Below are 18,476 nucleotides of genomic sequence, written 5' to 3'. Positions count from 1 at the left end.
AAAAACATCTTGGTGATTACCTGCTATAGGCCACTTGAGGGTGATATAATAAAGTTTTCTAATTAATTAAAACAAATTTTTCTAAAAAACAACAAAGAGCACTAAATATTATTCTGTATTGGTGATATAAACATAAATTGTTTACAGTTCAATGAAGATTCTGATTCCATGATTTTTTTTGACAATAATGCTCCTACATTTTATTTTCCCATTAATAAACAAACTGACCTAAGTAACATCAAATTCAATGTGTATAATAGGCAATAAATTGACTAATTTAATTAACAATTCATCACTTAAAACAGAAATAATCAAGACAGATATATCCAATCACTTTCCAATATACTTTTCACTTTTCCAAGATGCAAAAACTAGTAAATCTAAAATCAACATCCATAAACGATTAACAAATTTCCAACAATTTAAAGACTATCAGCAGTGAGGTGGGAAAAGTGTATCAAGAATGTAACCTTGACACACCAACCCTGCTTATAATGAGTTCTTAAAAGTATTCTTAAAGCACTATAATAATCACTCCCTAGTTATAGTACCGCATAACTCCCTAGTTATACTACTGCATGAGAACTCTATAGAACTCAATATATAGAACTCATATATAGAACATATAGAACTCAACATTCCTCAAAATTAAATAAAACTCCAGATTTAGATGATATTTGTAGTAATGTAGTATTAAACATCTTTATAATAACAAAAGAACCTCAAAAATACTCAAAGTATTTAAAACAAAAGAGCGAATAAATTAAAAATAGCTAAAATTGTGCAGATATTTACAAATGATGAATTATACTTATATAAATACAGAGATAGATTTGTAAATAATTACAAATCTATCTCTGTATTTCCTACCTTCTCTAAGATTCTTGAACGAGTAACAGATATAACAGATTATACAAATATTTAACTGAAAGTAAAATCCTCAATAAAAAACAGTTTAGCTTCCTAAAGCAACTAAACACGCTATTTTAGATCTAATTAATTAGTCTAAAATATAAAAATTTGTATTAAGAATGTTTATAGACCTGTCAAAAGTGTTCAACACTGTAACTGTTACATTTTACTTTAAAAAATGTAAAGCTATGGGATGAAAAACATCTTGATTGGTTTAAAAACTACCTTTGTAACAGACAACAATGTAACAGACAGCAATGTTATTTAGGATAAATATAAACCTCTAAAACTAGTAAAAGTAAAATGTGGTGTTACTCAAGGTTTCATACTTGGAGTCCTAGTTTTTCTGTTATATATTAATGGTTTTGCTAAAGCCTCAAAAAAACTTTATGTAATATTGTTTGCTATCAACACTAACTTATTTCATTCCTTAATGCCAGCGTTAACTTTTTAAATGTATGAACAATGAGCTTGAAAATCTGAACATCTGGTTCAAGTAAACAAGCAATCAAGAAATAGTGAAAAAACTTTATACAATTGTTTTATTCTAAAAATATACTTTTATACAACTATTTACAACTAAACTTAAATATACTTTCCTCGATATAAATAGACATTGAAAGAACTAACAAATAAATATTCTGGAAAATCCATATAAATACCTTAAACACCAACACTTCAAAAAATATAGGGGAACTCTACAACATAAAATCTATGTCTACAAAATCTGTTTACAAAATAATATCTATGTTGTCATAAGATTTTAAAATTTTTCCTACATTTATAGTTATCTTAGGTATGCTAATATTATATGGGCCCACGTACCCACAAATATTATGTGGGCAAGTACCCACAAATGTTATATGGGCCCATGTACCCACAAATATTATGTGAGCAAGTACCCACAAATATTATGTGGGCAAGTACCCACAAATATTATTTGAGCAAGTACCCACAAATCCATATTAAGTTCTCTTCATATAAGAAAAAAAACACAAATTAAGACTAGTTTACAATAAAGATAAATTTACCCATGCTAAACCTTTACTAAAAACCTTAAATGCACTTAAATGTCGACCAAGTTAATGTCAACATATTCATATATAATCAACATACTCTATTCATGTTTAGATATAAATTTGTGTTAGTGCCATCTCATTTTTCATATAATATTTTTCAAATTAACACAAACAGATAAACCACAAAAGAAACAGAAAAATTTAAATTGCCAATAAAAACAACAAAATGTTCACAATTCTCTATTTCATACTGGGAGTGTCCCTCTATGACAAAATAATATCCAAAAATATAAAAATCAAAACAATAGTTAATCCTTTCACTTTAAAAAAAAACTAAAATACCTTGAATAATTCAAACTGTTTTGATATGTTGGTCAATAACAGACACTACTTTGGATTAGTCTTAATGACTATTTGTGGCTGTTCCTAAGCTAAGCCAACAATATCTTCGGATATAAGTACATTGTATAGAAAAATATAGCATTAAAATTCAAAGAAAAAATTCGAAAAAAGTTCAAATATGTAAAAGATATTTGTGTATCATTCGCTATTATTTATCAATGATGACCTTGTAAATCTTTAATTTAAAGTACTCAATAAGAGTCCTCTGTGAGTTATCTATTCTATTGTCATTAGGCTCTATTGTCATTAGCAAAGGCAAGTTAAACATTTCATTACTTATTCATTGGCCAGATCTTATTACCGCTCCCAAGAATAAGGCAGAATTATTTGCAAAGAAATTTTCTTTTAATTCGACTCTTAAATCTAATGGTGATACTCCTCCTGCCATTCCAGGTTACTTAAATCACTCCAGCTTCCGTTGCTAAAGTCATTTCTTATTTTAAATCATTTATGGCTTGTAAATTAGAAGTTTTATTTTTTAAAAACTAAAGTTAATAATCCAATTATTAACTTTGGTTTCTAAAATGAAAATTTTTATTTACTTAATAGTTTCAGAAAAGAAACTAGTACAAAAAAATAAAAAGTTGTAAAACCAGTTATAAAAGCATTTTTTAAGTACTAAAAAAGTTTGACATTAAAACTTTTTGTCATCATAAACCCATTAATAAAAAAAATTACCAACATTTAAATTGTTGATAATTTTTTTTATTAATGGGTTAATGATGACAATGAAGATGATGATTACGTTTTATTACTTTTATGATGACTATTGAAAATTGTTTAAGTATGTTAATGATTATATGTCAGTTATTTAGGTATAATCTTATTTAACAGTATAAATTATAATCTTATTTTATCTTTTTAAATTGTTAATATCTCATTAATCTTATCTTTTAACTATTAACTTTTGACTTGATATTTAAAATTATAAAGTTAAAATTATCTTGCCATACTTAAATATATTCTCTTGTTCAACTCATCTTTAAAACACAGTTTTTTCTTCTTTTTATTATTATTATTTTTATATTTACAAATCATTTTTTCAGTAAATATAGTAGATATTTTAATTTTGTCCAACTTTTTTTTTTTAGCCTCAGGACCCCCTTCTCCATCAATTTCTTTAGGTCCCATGACACTTTCAATAAATGAAATGAAAACATCAGTGGCCACTGCAATAATTGTAGTTCCGTGTAATCTTCTTATAACCTTTCTGTTTAAAAATGCTGGACCCAAAAAAAAAAGTCACTCAAAGTATGAAGTGAATAAAAAAGATGAAGGTATTTATTTTTTATCATAACATATAAAGTAATTAATTAATGGCTGTTTATATATATATATATATATATATATATATATATATATATATATATATATATATATATATATATATATATATTATATATATATATATATATATATATATATATATATATATACATATATATATATATATATATACATATATATACATATATATATACATATATATATGCGTGTGTGTATATGTATGCAAGTATATTATTATTTTTAAAACATCAGTAAGTACGAATTTTCCTCCGTACTAAATTTATTTATTAAAAGAAATTTCCAGCATCTTCAGCTTAAAAGTTTTTTGTTTGTTTTTGTTTATATTTTATTTTTAAAACAGCAGTTCTATTTTATGTCAATGGGATGGTTTCAACTTTGATGGTTTTCTGACGTAAGTGTGCCAAAAATGGCATCCAAAATTTTGTTGATACATATTATCCCTCATTTACCATTTACCTCAGATACCATTTTGTTGAGGGGCACATTGGCGGTACTGTATTTCAAGTGCCTCATGAACTTTCCTATCAAACTTTTTAGAATCGACTTTTAGAGTTCTGCAACTGTCCCTATGGTATGAATGTATGAATGTATGTATGTATGTATATATGTATGTATATACGTATGTATGTATGTATATAGAGTGCTCAATGCTCAAAGAATAATATAATAATATTAAATTAAATTAATATTATTAATTTAATTTAATATTAATATAATATTATTAATGAGTAATATTAAATTAAATTAGTAGAAAATCAATTAATAAATACAGAATAAATTATAGCAAAAACATTTGCTCAAAAATATAATCTTTTTTGTAATAAATTGTAGAAAACAAACTTTTTAATTTAAATTTAATAGTTCAGTAAACTAAAGATTAAATTAAAGGAGCAGAATATTTTTTTTTTAAAGGATAAAATTTTTTTATATAAAAGTAAAATAACATAAAGTACAAATATTTTGTTTGTATTGCCACCCTCGTCTTCCCACATATGTGATATATTTTTATATTAATTTAAACAAAATTATGTTGTAAGTTATTTTTTCAATTTTATTTAAAAAAAAAATTTATTTCAAAAGAAAGTATTAAAAAAAGATTTAAAAAAAAAATACAAACCCACAAGCTATCTTAGCCGATTTTAAAAATGAAAAGATTTGTTAATGAAAATAGATTGCTTTTAAAAACAAACTCGAAAGCAATTTAGTAGCTAATTTTTATATAAAAGGTTTTTCTGTGCACCAAGGACAACAAAGAAAGTTGAGAGTTCATAACTAGTAAAAGAACAGAATGTTATAAGTTATTATAATTTATATATAAGTTGATATATATAAGATGATATAAGTTATATAATTGATATAAGTATATATATATATATAAGTATATATAAGTATATATATATAAGTATATGTATAAGTATATATATATAAGTATAAATATATATTGATATAAGTTTATATATAAGATGATATAAGTTATTATAATTTAAGTAAGCTATAATAACTTATATAGTATAACAATATAGAAAGTATAAAAAATATGTATTCAATGTATGATATGTATTTAGTATTGATAAATTAAAATAATAATATACAATATGCAGTATAATATACTGTTTATTGGATATGTATTTAGATTTTTTTTTCCTTCACAATACTTTCTTTTAAAATGTTTTTATTTAACTCACATTAACTGAGATATTTATAAAATTAGCTGATAGCTTTTCTTTCAACATTTTTCAAAAAAAAATTTCTTTTGCTATTAAAATTTCCAAATATAAATATCTTTAGAATAATGAGAACAAATGTTTAAGATTTGAATATTGCTAAATACATATTTAAATGGGAACAAATGTTTAAAATATATATGCATATTTATTTTATACTGATTGTATTTTTATTTATATTATTATTAGACTCTTTGTTTTTATTTTTACAAGTTTGTGAAATTTAATTGTTTAATTTATATTCAGTGTTTAAATTTATTTTAATTTTAAACTATTTGTAAAAAGCTTACTCCACTTCATTGTCATAATAAAGTAAAGACCGAAGTTTAAGTAAGATATAAAAATTATACTTAATACTTTACTTATATATTATAAAGATGTAGAAAAAATAAAAAATTTATATTTAATATATAATATGGATCTTTTAAAACAACTTTGCTGTTAATCTGGGAAGCATTTACTAGCAAGATTTACAAAATATAAAAATTTAAACTTAAAAATATAATTGAGTCAGGGAAAAATGTAATAAGTCAGGTAAAAGACAGGGAATATAATTCTACAAAGTGTCTGACCACCTTGAAGAATTGTAGGGTTTTATCGTCCTTTTTTTATGTTATACGAATTTAGCAATTACAAACAACCTAAAAATTATATAGATAATTTAAGTTTATATATTACATATTACACACACACACACACACACACACACACACACACACACACACACACACACACACACACACACACACACACACACACACACACACATACACACACACACACACCTATATACACTCTGTTTTTTACATCTGCTAAGGTTACCTCTTTTCAATGTGTTGAAGAGAGGTAACCTTATTTTCATTTTCCTTTTCTGTTTATACCTTTATAAATTGCAGCTTGCAGTGACTGGTGAATTTTATTCAAAACAAAACTCAATATATTTAAAAAAATATTTTTTTTTTGGCCTTATATAGAATTCTATTGTCATATATAAGCTGATTATTTTAAGTATGCACTTTTTTAAAAAATAAGCACCAAAATTGTATTGTGAATATGATTAAACTTGTTTTAGCCGCCACATTTCTTGAGCTTCTTTCAGATTGTTGTATTCTTACTTTTGCTAAATTCTAGCTCTTTTTTAACTTTCTAAACTTCATCATTTTTCTATCTCTGTAAACTCTTTCTCTGTAAACTCTATCTCTGTAAACTCTATCTCTCTAAACTCTTTCTCTCTAAACTCTTTCTCTCTAAACTCTGTCTCTGTAAACTCTTTCTCTCTAAACTCTTTCTCTCTAAACTCTATCTCTGTTAACTCTTTCTCTGTAAACTCTTTCTCTCTAACCTCTGTCTTTCTAAACTCTCTCTTTCATGATTTTTTATTTAGCTAAGTTCTCACTACTAAACTGTTTTTTGATACTCAAACAATATTTATTTCGTTTTTTTCTTTCAAGATCTGTGATTTGTAATTCTTTTTTATTTTCATATTTTACTGACTCTATTTACATACAATTTACAATTTTTTTTTAAGTGTTTATTTTAAGTTCTCTTCTTTCCTTTTCTTTTTGAATTATCTTCCTATTTCCTAAGGCTGAGAGGTAGATTGGTTCCATAAGGCCCTGAGGCAGGCTGGTTCCATAAGGTTCACAACTTTTTAGATTATAATTGAATTGCGGTACATTTGATAAAAGCATAAAATGTATAATACTTAATATTTGCGTTAACAAATAGAATTAGCCTCAGTAATAATTATTTTCAGTTTATTTGTATATTTTGATCTGGTGGTACATATTTGTGACTTTTTTTGTTATTATTTGTAAGTAAAACAAAGACTGTGAAATCAGTCTTCATAAAGTTTTTAACATTTTGTTTTTGATACCTGAATGCAAAATAAGATGTGGTAAGCATTAAACAATGAAGAATTAGTTGTAATCAAGACATACAAAGATACAGATATATATATTGTTCGTCATAACGAAGCTAGATTACAATTTGCAAAAGAACACATGTCTTGGCAAAAGAGTGGTATCAAATTCTCTTTAGTGATGAAAAAAAGTTCAATCCAGATGGTCCTGATGGTTATCAATATTACTGGCACAATCTTTAAAAAGAGGAAGAAACTTGGATGAGTCATAACTTTGGTGATCGATCTGTTATGGTTAGGGGGGCTTTTAGATTTCAACAAATATGAATTCACAGGATTACATTGGCCTACTAGAAATTAATTTTATTGAACACAGGGAAAAATTAATGGGTGAAGGTTTTACTTTTCAATAAGACAGTGTTGCTATCCGAATTTCAAAGTTTACAAAAGTTTGGTTTAAAGATTAAAATATCCATGAAATGGAGTGGCCCGCGTGTAGTCGAGTTCTAAACCCGATTGAAAATCTATGGGGAATACTTTCTATTTTCTCCAATGTAGTGTATTTTAGGATGTCCTTAAAGTTTTTTAATCTACTTTTTTTGTTGTTTTTTTAAATAGCAACTTTGGGATCCAGAATCAAAGTCCACTTTAGGCCTGAAATTAGCTTAATGGAGTTTAAGCTAAGAGATTGCCATTGTTTAGAATGGTATATGCAAATTGGCATTATTGTATATTGTTTTTTTTTTCAAGTCATGCATGATTGTATTATTGTTCTATTTTTTTCCAGTTCAGTTGCTTGCTTTCTTTTGCCTTGACAGGACAATATATATATATATATATATATATATATATATATATATATATATATATATATATATATATATATATATATATATATATATATATATATATATATATATAAACAGTGGCAGAAAAAAGTCATGTGTCCAGTAAACTTTTAATGAAATTTTTTTGCTAGAAAAAACAGAAACACCAAACAATCACCCTATATTTGTACAGTGTTTACCTTTTTCATAAACTACAATAAATAGTCAATCAAGAACAGGAAGAATTACTAATACTTAGTATGTCCGCCCTCAGCTAAACGCAGCTGTTCAATTCATCTAGGCTAGACTCAATAAGATCTTGAAGGTGCTGTGGAGTGATGTTATTTTAAGTATTTTGCAGCAAGTTCCAAAGTCCATCCTTATTGTGTGGCTTTTTACCCCTGATTGCCCTGAACAGGATTTCCCCATACATGTTCCATGGGATTCATATCTGGGCTCTGTGGTGGTCATTCCATTTGCTCAACACCCCTATCGTGTAAGAAATCACAAACTCGCTCAGTTTTATGGTAAGGTACATTATCATGTTGGAAGATAAAGGAAACTCTTCTGCCATAAAGCTCTCTGGCTGTAGGTAGCATGTGATTTCTTAACACTTGAAGGTATTGGTCTTGATTCATGTTGTTTTGATATTGGTCTTGATTTATGTTGTCTCGGCAATAAATTGCCGACCTCATTTCTATGTCTTATGATATACAAAGGTCAGGCCTTTGTATCAAATAATTTGATGACCTGATGCCGACCTCTATAAGATTGAGGTCTGCAAATTATTGTCGATCTCATTTTTCCTAATTCCGAGGGTTGTATAGTTAAAAACAATAATATAGCTTTGATATCATTCACGAGCACTCTTAATAAAAATAAAACTTACTTATATATATATATATATATATATATATATATATATATATATATATATATATATATATATATATATATATATATATATATATACATATATATATACATATATATATATATATATATATATGTATATATATATATATATATATATATATATATATATATATATATATATATATATATATATATATATATATATATATGTATATATATGTATACATATGTATGTAATTATATTATTCCAACTCGACAATTCCAAGTCAAGCCTCACTCTTCTCCATGGTTTTCCTCACATTGTGCTACTGCAATTTCCAATCGAAACCATTGCTTCTGTATCTATAAGCAAAACATTTCTCAAGAAAACAAACATCTGTTTACTTTGCTAGAAGCTATTCTCAGGTCATGAAATCTTGCATTTCATCTCAAAAATTAGGCTCTTGTGACTTCTGGAAAATCTTTAATAGTATCAATAATAAGGACAAGTCTATTATTCCACCTCTCTTGTATAGTTCAGATTTTGTCACCACCTAAAAACAAAGTTAAATTGTTTGCTAAGAACTTTTCATCAAATATCAACTCTTGATTCCACTAGTTGCGTTCTGCCTGATATAGACAGACAAACATGTTGATCAATTGCTTGACATTTTAGACTTTTCTACACCTTGTGGTCCGGACAACATATCTGTTATAGTCTTGCAGATGTTTTCTCCAGAGCTGCTGTCTATACTTATAACAAGTGCTTATCAAAGTCTTGTTTTCCAATCGACCTAACTCGTTTAACTATTGTCCCATTAGTCTTTTTATCTACCTATCATAAAAAAGGATTTTAAGTCTTTAGTTAACAAACATTTAATCTCTCATCTTGAATCTAATAACTTATTTTCTGATCATCAATCAGGGTTTTGATCTTCTCGTTCTACAGCCCATTTGCTAAAGCTCTTGACATTTCTAAAACTTTTGGTAAAGTTTGGCATGCTGGTCTCCATAAGGTTTCTTCTTACGATGTATCAGGTAACATCTTTAAGATTATTGAATCCATTCTTACCAATCGTAGTATAAAAGTTGTCCTCAATGGACAGCACTCTTCTTCATATCCTCTAACCTCAGGGGTTCCTCAAGTTTCTATCCTTGGCCCTATACTCTTTTTAGTTTACGATAACAATCTTCTGGATATTTTCACATCTAAGGTGGCCTTGTTTGCTGATGATACTACCATTTATTCTTGTCTTGATAAGAAACCAACACTCTCTGGTTGCTTGGATGGGGCATTTGAGTTTGAATAGGATCTCACTTTATCTGCAGCATGGGACTCATGTGGCTGGTGAATGTTAATGTGGCTGGTGAACTTTAATTCAGATTAAACCCTATTTTTTGACAATCAATTGTTATTGCAATAATTTAGATCTTCTTATATTTATGAACGGTAATGTACTCAATGAGTTATCTACCCTTCACTTTCTAGGATTAACTCTTACTTCCGATTTTTCTTGAAAACTATATATCAAATCCATTGCAAAATTAGCATCTGCTAAGGCTGCATCTCTTTATCGTGCTTGACACTTTCTTACTCTGGATTCTATTCTTTATCTCTATAAATCTCAAATACCTCCTTGTATGGAATACTGTTGCCATATCTGGGGCGGATCTTCCAATGATGCCCATTCTCTTTTAGACAAGGTGCAAAAATGCATTGTATACAAAGTTGTACCTGCTCTTGCAGCTAACTTCCAACCTTTATCACATCATCATAATGTTGCTTCTCTTTCTCTTTTCAATAAATACTATAATGGGCACTGCTCTAAAGAGCTAGTGTCTCTTGTGCCATCTACTAAAATTCATTCTGGGGTTACTCACCATTCAATTAATTCTCATCTTTTTACTGTGACTGTTCCTAAGTGCTCCAAAAATTCTTATTTATCTAGTTTTTTTCCTCGAACATCAGTTCTTTGGAATTCGCATCCTTTATCTTGTTTTCCTGATTCACATAATTTGCATTGCAATTTGCATTCACATAATATTTTAAGTCTTCTTTCAATTGTTATCTTGCTCTATAAACTTTATTTTTTTTCTTCCAGTAACTTCCAACTCTAATAATGGTTGCTTGCAGCCTTGTTGAAAGCGAATATGTTGGAAAAAAAAAACATTTAACTAGTCTAAAAGGCCAACATTTGCTAACTGACTTGTCTAAAAGGGTCAAGTTTGCTGACTAAATGAACAAAAAAATCATTGATTGGGAGGTGTCACACACTCCCACACACACCCTTTATGACAGCCTTATATATAAGAAAAAATTTTTTTTTTTTAATCTTTTGCAATATATGACCCCATATTAAATATCAACTGATAATTTTACATTCAGCATTTTGTTGTATGAATTTTTATAACATTTTTTTAGTAACTTATGCTGCAAGAAAATCTATTTCACTAGCAAAACAAGAAATGATAGATGTAAAAAAGCATAATTCTCGAGTTAAATATTTCCGAGCTTTATTTTTCCATGGTAAACATGATAACATTGAAAATAAACATTTGCCTCATTGGTTAATTTATATTGCATATTTCATATCATTTGCATCATCAGTAGCTAGCTCTTTTTTTGTGATTGTTTATGGATTTACCTTTGGAAAAGTAACATCTGACAAATGGGTGGTCTCAATGTTGTTTTCATTTTTTCATTCTGTTTTTTTTGTTCAACCAATTAAGGTGAGTTTTAAATAATAATATTTGTTTACAAACATGTGTAAGTATCAACAAATAAATGTATAACATTAAAAAAAAACATTGTTATTTACAGTTTAATTTTTAAACTATTTTTAATCACTGTAGTCTTTAGAATTTATTTTACTAACAATGAACATGATTCTTTTTTTCTAACAATGAACATGATTATTTTTTTTTACTGGTAATTGTTGATTACCTTTAATAGTTGAAATTGATTTATAGTGAATTAGAAGTTAAAAGGACTAAATAGCATTATATTATGAAAAAAGCAATAATTTTATAGCAATTTTGTTGTTATTTTTTATACCCTAATAAAAAGTTATTTAGTATTTACTTGGCTATTTATTTCAAATGTCTCTAATTGGTTGAATGGTTGGTTCAAATTTCTCTAATTAGTTTAATGTTTGGTTCAAATTTCTTTCATTGCTATTTGATGGTTATTGCTCAAAAATAAAAATAATAATGCTTGTCCAAGGTTTAATTATGGTTGCTTGTCCAAGGTTTAATTTTTGGTTGTTTGTCCAAGGTTTAATTTTTGGTTGCTTGTCCAAGGTTTAATTTTTGGTTGCTTGTCCAAGGTTTGCATAATTTGTGTTAAAATAAGTGCATAAATTAATTATGAAAATGTTTTATACCAATTTACCAATATCAGTATAAAGTAATTAAATTATAAAATTCATTTATAATTTACTTTTTATTTTATAGAATTTTCTTCATAACATAATATGTTTATGTAATTTTTTTATAACAAATTTAACAAAATTTTGTTAAAATTGTTATAAAAAAAACCTGTTTGACAGTTATATCAGGTAGATTGCAACTAGTGGAATTAAGAGATGATATTGATGAAAAGACAATTCATCTTTTTTTAGGTGAGGTGACAAAATCTAAACCATACAAGAGAAATAACAGATTTACCCTTATTATAAATACTGTTAAAAGTTCTCCAGAAGTTACGAGAGCCTAATTTTTGAGATGAAATACAAGATTTCGTGACATAAGAATAGCAAGTTTTGGAGTTAGACAAAACCTATTTACAAAGGTTTCTAGCAATAGTAAACAGATTTCTGTTTTCTGGAGAATTGTTTTGCTCATAGATATGAAACTAATGGTTACCATTAGAAATGGTAATCATTCCTGACAAATGGATGAATTCTTATGAATGTAGATACCCAGACCAAGCATGTGACTATTGGAATCTTTACGAATTAAAGAAAGATAACCATCATTGCTAAGATCACAAGATGAAACAGCTGAGCTCAAATTTGTCTCACAAAGAGCAAGTTGGTCTGGTGAACTTTTCAAGAGATAAGACTCAACAGAAGAAAAGTTACTTCGAAGACCACGAATATCAGTGAATGATAGATTTAGAGAACTAGGTTTATAGTTTTTGGTACTTTAGTAATTTTTAAATTTGAAAAAGAACTTGACTTAAAGCACAGATATTACTCAGTACATTATTTAATAGTCCAAGCAATTGCCTCACTACTATTATTAAACCCTAAGCCGTAGCAAAGGGCTCTAAATGTGGCCTCGACAATGCACACCAAAAGTTCGAACAGGAACACCATCTGTGCGCCATCTTTTACCTTTCACAGCTGTTGATGGAATCAGCCTCTCTGAAAGCTACCACAAAGTTTGGGAAACCTGACTACCAGCCAGCCTCAAAACCATAGAACTGAGTTTTAGAGTTGTACCCTCATTAGAAGATAATAGAATGAGTTGCCTAGTCATAATAACAGAGACATGGTAAAAACCATGCATTGAGTTCCAGCGCTCAACATCCTACTCTAAAAAAATGTATTATAAATACATCTACGCCAGTCTAATAGATGAAGAAGGGGTGCGAGGCTAGTCAACAGATAGAATTTGCTTACCCCATAGGTTTTCACCTATAAGGCCTTCTAGCTTGATGAGTTTAACATCTGCCCAAGATGAGTATTTTTATTGAGACACCATCTCTAGCCTTTACTCAACCAAGAGCCCCAAGGTAGGAGGTGTTTTAAGTTGGAGTTGGTTTCTCCTGGCTTTTGCCTTAAAAAGCGTATCCTACAAGGCAGCAGGACTTTATCCAATTAGATTTTCAAATGAGTTCTCTACTAAATCAAAACATGGTCTAGCTTGTTTAAAAACAGCGAGACTACCAAAACCAACAAGACCATATTACTGCATAAAATAGCAAAAGAGAGTAAAATAAAAAATAGAATAGAAGATAATATTATAAGAGGAGATACCAAATCCCTTTATTCTAATCCAATAAATCAGATATTGTTTATGTTAAAGAAATATTAGATGTTTCTGGGCTTTCTCTAGATCAAGCAAAAGAGCAAATATGAGTAAAAAAAAAGTGAATGAAAACAATTTTAAAATGAATAAAAAAAACTGAATGAGAAGCAATTTGATTCAGTATTTTAAAATCTACAATAGTTTTAATAAAGTCAAGTTCCTAAATCCAAATATAAAACCTACTTACTTTACATATTGTCCTGTTATGAAATTTAATGAAATTCTTAAATAATTTAGTTATGATATTCTCACATAATTTAGTTTAGAAATTCTTACATTGTTTAATAAACTGGTCAATGGTATCAATGTAACATAATTTTATTGTAAAATTCTTAAATAGTTTAATAAATTGACAGATAACTTTTGTCATTTGTCAAATTTAATTATATATTCATATTTAAATTTGAATCTTATTTTATATTTATATCATAGATATAATATAATAATAATATCATGATTATTTTATGTTTAAATTTTTTTTAATTAAATTTAATTGTTGTTTTAAAAACTGATAATAATTTTAGGTAATAGTTTAAGAAATTTATATATTTATATATAGATTAATATGTTATTATAAATATCATTATTTAGCTATCTATCAGATATTATTGTTTAAATATAATTATTAGATTTTAAAATTTATTTTATATAGATTATATATATTTTATAATTTATTGTTATAAATATCATTATTAGCATATATTATAAAACTTTTCTTTTTTTTTAGATAATACTGTTATCATTATTTTTTTCTGTCTTAAAAAAAATTCCTTCAGCTAATGGCAGAGAATCTGCGCTTTACAAACCCCAAAGTAAGTTGTTTTTTAAATAAAAATAAACAAATAATGAACAATGAAAAACACTTTTAAATGTTTAAAAATATTTTTTAAATGAAACATTTGTGAAAATAATGCTAAAAACATATTAACTAAACACTGAATTTTTTTATTTTAACATTTTTTATTTTTGGATTTTGATTATTAAAATTGAGTTTATATGAATTGGTTGGTCTGTAATTTTGTCATGGTTTATTTTTTTGGTTATTTTTTTTTTTGTTGATAAAAATACCTCCTAGTTCTTTAACTTTAAACTTATATTTTATAAGCAAAGTGATTTATTTTCAAAGAATTTAATGTTTTAAAATTTCTTTTTGAGTTCATTCAAAGTTTCTCTTTTTTGTTTTATTTTTATACTAAAGGAGATTTTTGTTAAAGAAATATGTTATTTTGTGTTGTAAAAAAACTGTTTATAGTTTCTAATATTAAATTTAGTCAATCTTTATTTTCCATATGCAAACATTTTCCATTATTTTATTTTTTTTAAATTTGCTATTTTGAAATACAAATCATTACAAGCAAGCACTATCACCATCTTTTATAGAGCTTTTTTGTAAATGTTTTACATGAATCCCATCTAAAATTAAAATTAGGTGACATCTTGTGTTAACTTTAAGTTAGTGAAATTATTACTTCATAGTGTAAAATAATAAAACTTAGTAAATACTGATAAATAAGAAAAAACATGATGTCTCGCTAAAATACAATAATAACTCTTGATTTTGATTTGAAAAAAACAACAAATTCAGTATATTATTTTCTTTTTTTAAAACTTTTTTGTTGATTTTTGCAATTTGACTGAACTTTTATTTTTCTATTAGAAGAAACAGCCCTGTCTTTACCCATGTCTAGCATAGGCAGCCGCTGCAAGGCCAGGACATATGGAGCGGCCAGCCAGCAAGAAATTCATTTTTTTTAAATGAATTATGAAAATTAAAAAAAAAAGTTACAATCTACTCTTTTTATTCTATTTTTAAATCTTGGCGAAACTTTTGCAATAATCTGTCAAGGTAACCCTAACCCTAACCAAATCGTGTTTTTGCAATAAGCGTGTAAATTTGTGTAAAATTATTTCTATCAGCTCTAAAGTAATCAAGAAATAAACTATAAAATTTAATTATTGTAACGTTTGAAAAGCAAATGTAAGAATAAGGCAGCGTAATACAAAAAAAAATTAATCTAAATTTTTTTTCGAAAAAGTATTTTAAATAATTGTTATAAGTCAGAATGTAAAAATCATCATAACTTTCAGAAAAAAAAGTCAGAAAGTAATTAAGGTTAAGTCTTAAGTGATTAATAACATTAACATGGATGAGCCTGGCAATAGTAGTTCTAGAGGCAAAAGAAAGAGTTTTTTTAAAGTCTGAAGAAAAGAGTGTTTAGAGAAAAGAGTGTTTTTTGTGTCAACAAGTGTTTTCTGTAAACCTTGCTTCTTTTTGGGAAAACTAAGAGTTCTTTAGCGAGCTGTATTTTGCAACTGAAAAGATCAACTCACTTTGGTCATTCTGTATATATGACTGTTGTTCAAACTGATGGAAAACCAGTTGAACATTTTTTATCATTCAATCCAATGTGAGGTCACGGGGCAGCAGATATACTAAATCTTGTCAAAAAGGTATTAAAAATGTAGGGCATCAACGTTACTGATTGGCATGAGCATTCATATGTTAATGCCTCAAGGTTAAATTCACTATCTGAAAATATTCCATGCGCTAGTCATCCTTTGAATCTGGTTGATGTTGCAGTAGCTGAGTCTTGTGTGATGCCTGCTCCTTTTTTTTGGCTACCTTCAATAGCTAGATTACTTTTTTTCTGCTTCAATCCATAACTGGGATGTCTTGATATCAAAAAGTTTAGTCCAAAATATCTCTTACAGACTCGATGTTTGTTCTGCTTTTCAAACATATTATTCTAGTTTAAGTATAATTTTTTTTTTGAGATTTTACAGATAATTTATCTTCCGAGATCGGGACTGCTATATTTTAATATCCATTTTATATCCCAAGTGTAAAATGAATTCAAAAATTCGCATATTGCAAAATTGCAATAAGCAAGCTATAGCTTGCTTATTGCAAACTTTTTCTCTAATTATATCCGTAAATGTTAAATAAACGTAAACGTAAATGTTATTTTATTATAAGGCATAATTATTTTTAATTTAAGTTTAGGTATAATTATTAGAATCAGTTTTAAGTTATTAGTTATCAATAGGGCTTAAATATTTGTAGGTTTGAAAGATGCGTTTAAACTTCAAAGTAGCCCAAATGAACTGACAAAATGCTACAGCCAAACACTATTATTAAAAGCTAGTAGACTTCACAGGAAAATGGATTAGCTGGAGATGGCCATCATGATAGTCATCTAGAGCACAATTTTAGAAAGGTTCAACAAATTGAACAAAATGTTTCAAGCGATTGAAATCGACTTAACAGTGGTGAATAAACTGTATACCTCTCTGTCTATTTTCGTTCAAGAGGTTAGATCAGGTTTTGACAAATTTGAAAAAGAAACTATGATGTTTAGTATCTAATTTTAATTATTTAATATCTAATATTGGATATTTAATATGATATTTATTGATGAGTACTGACAATTACTCTGTTGACCCAAAAAGAAAAAGGCACACAAATGACAACATAAGAGACTGACATTTATTGAGGCATTAGACATTACTGGAAGAGAAAAAATGACTGCTGAGGCTAATGTCATCACAGATCAACTTTTAGCTTAGCTTGAAAGGCAAAATCAAGCTTATGCTTTATTTACCTCTTGTTTTAAAAATTTTTTTTATTTCCATCTTCCATATAGGGATTCTGTTGCAATCACATTGCGTGCCTTAAAGTATTTAAAAACCTACCCAAGTGTTGTTGACATTTATTTTCCAAATGAATGTCTGCATTTTTAGAGCTTTGTTTCCACTTCAGTTGAAATTGGTACTGGTAACCAAAGAATTTGTACCTACATTCCATAATGTTGATGTTGTTCTTAGGATGTTTTTTTCTGCTGTTGTTACAAATTCTTTAAGTAGAAAACAAAGATCATATTGTCCAATGCTTACTTTTTGGATTATTTTGTTATAATTTACTTAATAAATCCATTATCTTTATAATCTTGAAAAGGGATGGAGGAGGGGGGGGGGGCTGTAAATCCTTTCAATTGATTTAAAAAAAACATCTAATTTATATTTTATAAACTTAAAGAAATTCAGATTTTAAAATACATTGCCTGAGGACTTGGGTTTTTAGTGGTGACAACATTGAACATTCTCAAAGTTCTTCCACCAGTAATGCAGCAAGGTTTTTTGATTTCTCTTATCACTTTCTAATTAAGTTAATCTTCCAGAGCAGAATATTAGAAAACTTTCAAGTATTAGATTCAGGGAATTAATTTATAATTAATAAATCAGTTAAAAATTACATTAATTACATTGCTCAAACTATTTCTATGATTTAGCAGTCAAATGCAGATGATTGGATCCTAGTGGATTTTGGTAAACAAATTAGAGGAACAAATGATTAGCTAAAAAGTATCAATTTCTGCCATCTTAATTTTTATAGATTAATTTAAAAAGATAACGAAATCTAAAACTATTGTTGCAGTACTAAATAGAGGTGTCTTAGAAAATAAAATAACTAAAACATTATGTTGTTGCAGTACTGAATAGAGTTGTTTTTATTTGTCTGGTAGTACAGCACTCA

The 18,476-nt window shown here is 27.2% G+C and overlaps 1 protein-coding gene across 7 annotated transcripts in view; it reads left to right on the top strand.

The window, feature by feature from the left end:
• LOC100206152 (uncharacterized) overlaps window positions 1-18,476 on the top strand; it is a 184,509-nt gene that overhangs the window by 127,666 nt on the left and 38,367 nt on the right. For all 7 annotated transcript variants that reach the window (XM_065802267.1, XM_065802268.1, XM_065802273.1 and 4 more), the window contains 3 exons: window positions 3,425-3,610; window positions 11,331-11,638; window positions 14,670-14,754. In XM_065802267.1, the coding sequence (XP_065658339.1) occupies window positions 3,425-3,610; window positions 11,331-11,638; window positions 14,670-14,754 (579 nt within the window). The remainder of the gene's footprint in view (window positions 1-3,424; window positions 3,611-11,330; window positions 11,639-14,669; window positions 14,755-18,476) is intronic.

The sequence above is a fragment of the Hydra vulgaris genome, chromosome 08 (genome assembly GCF_038396675.1).
Source record: "Hydra vulgaris chromosome 08, alternate assembly HydraT2T_AEP".
Classification (NCBI taxonomy): domain Eukaryota; kingdom Metazoa; phylum Cnidaria; class Hydrozoa; order Anthoathecata; family Hydridae; genus Hydra; species Hydra vulgaris.
This window is presented reverse-complemented; position numbering and strand designations above follow the sequence as displayed.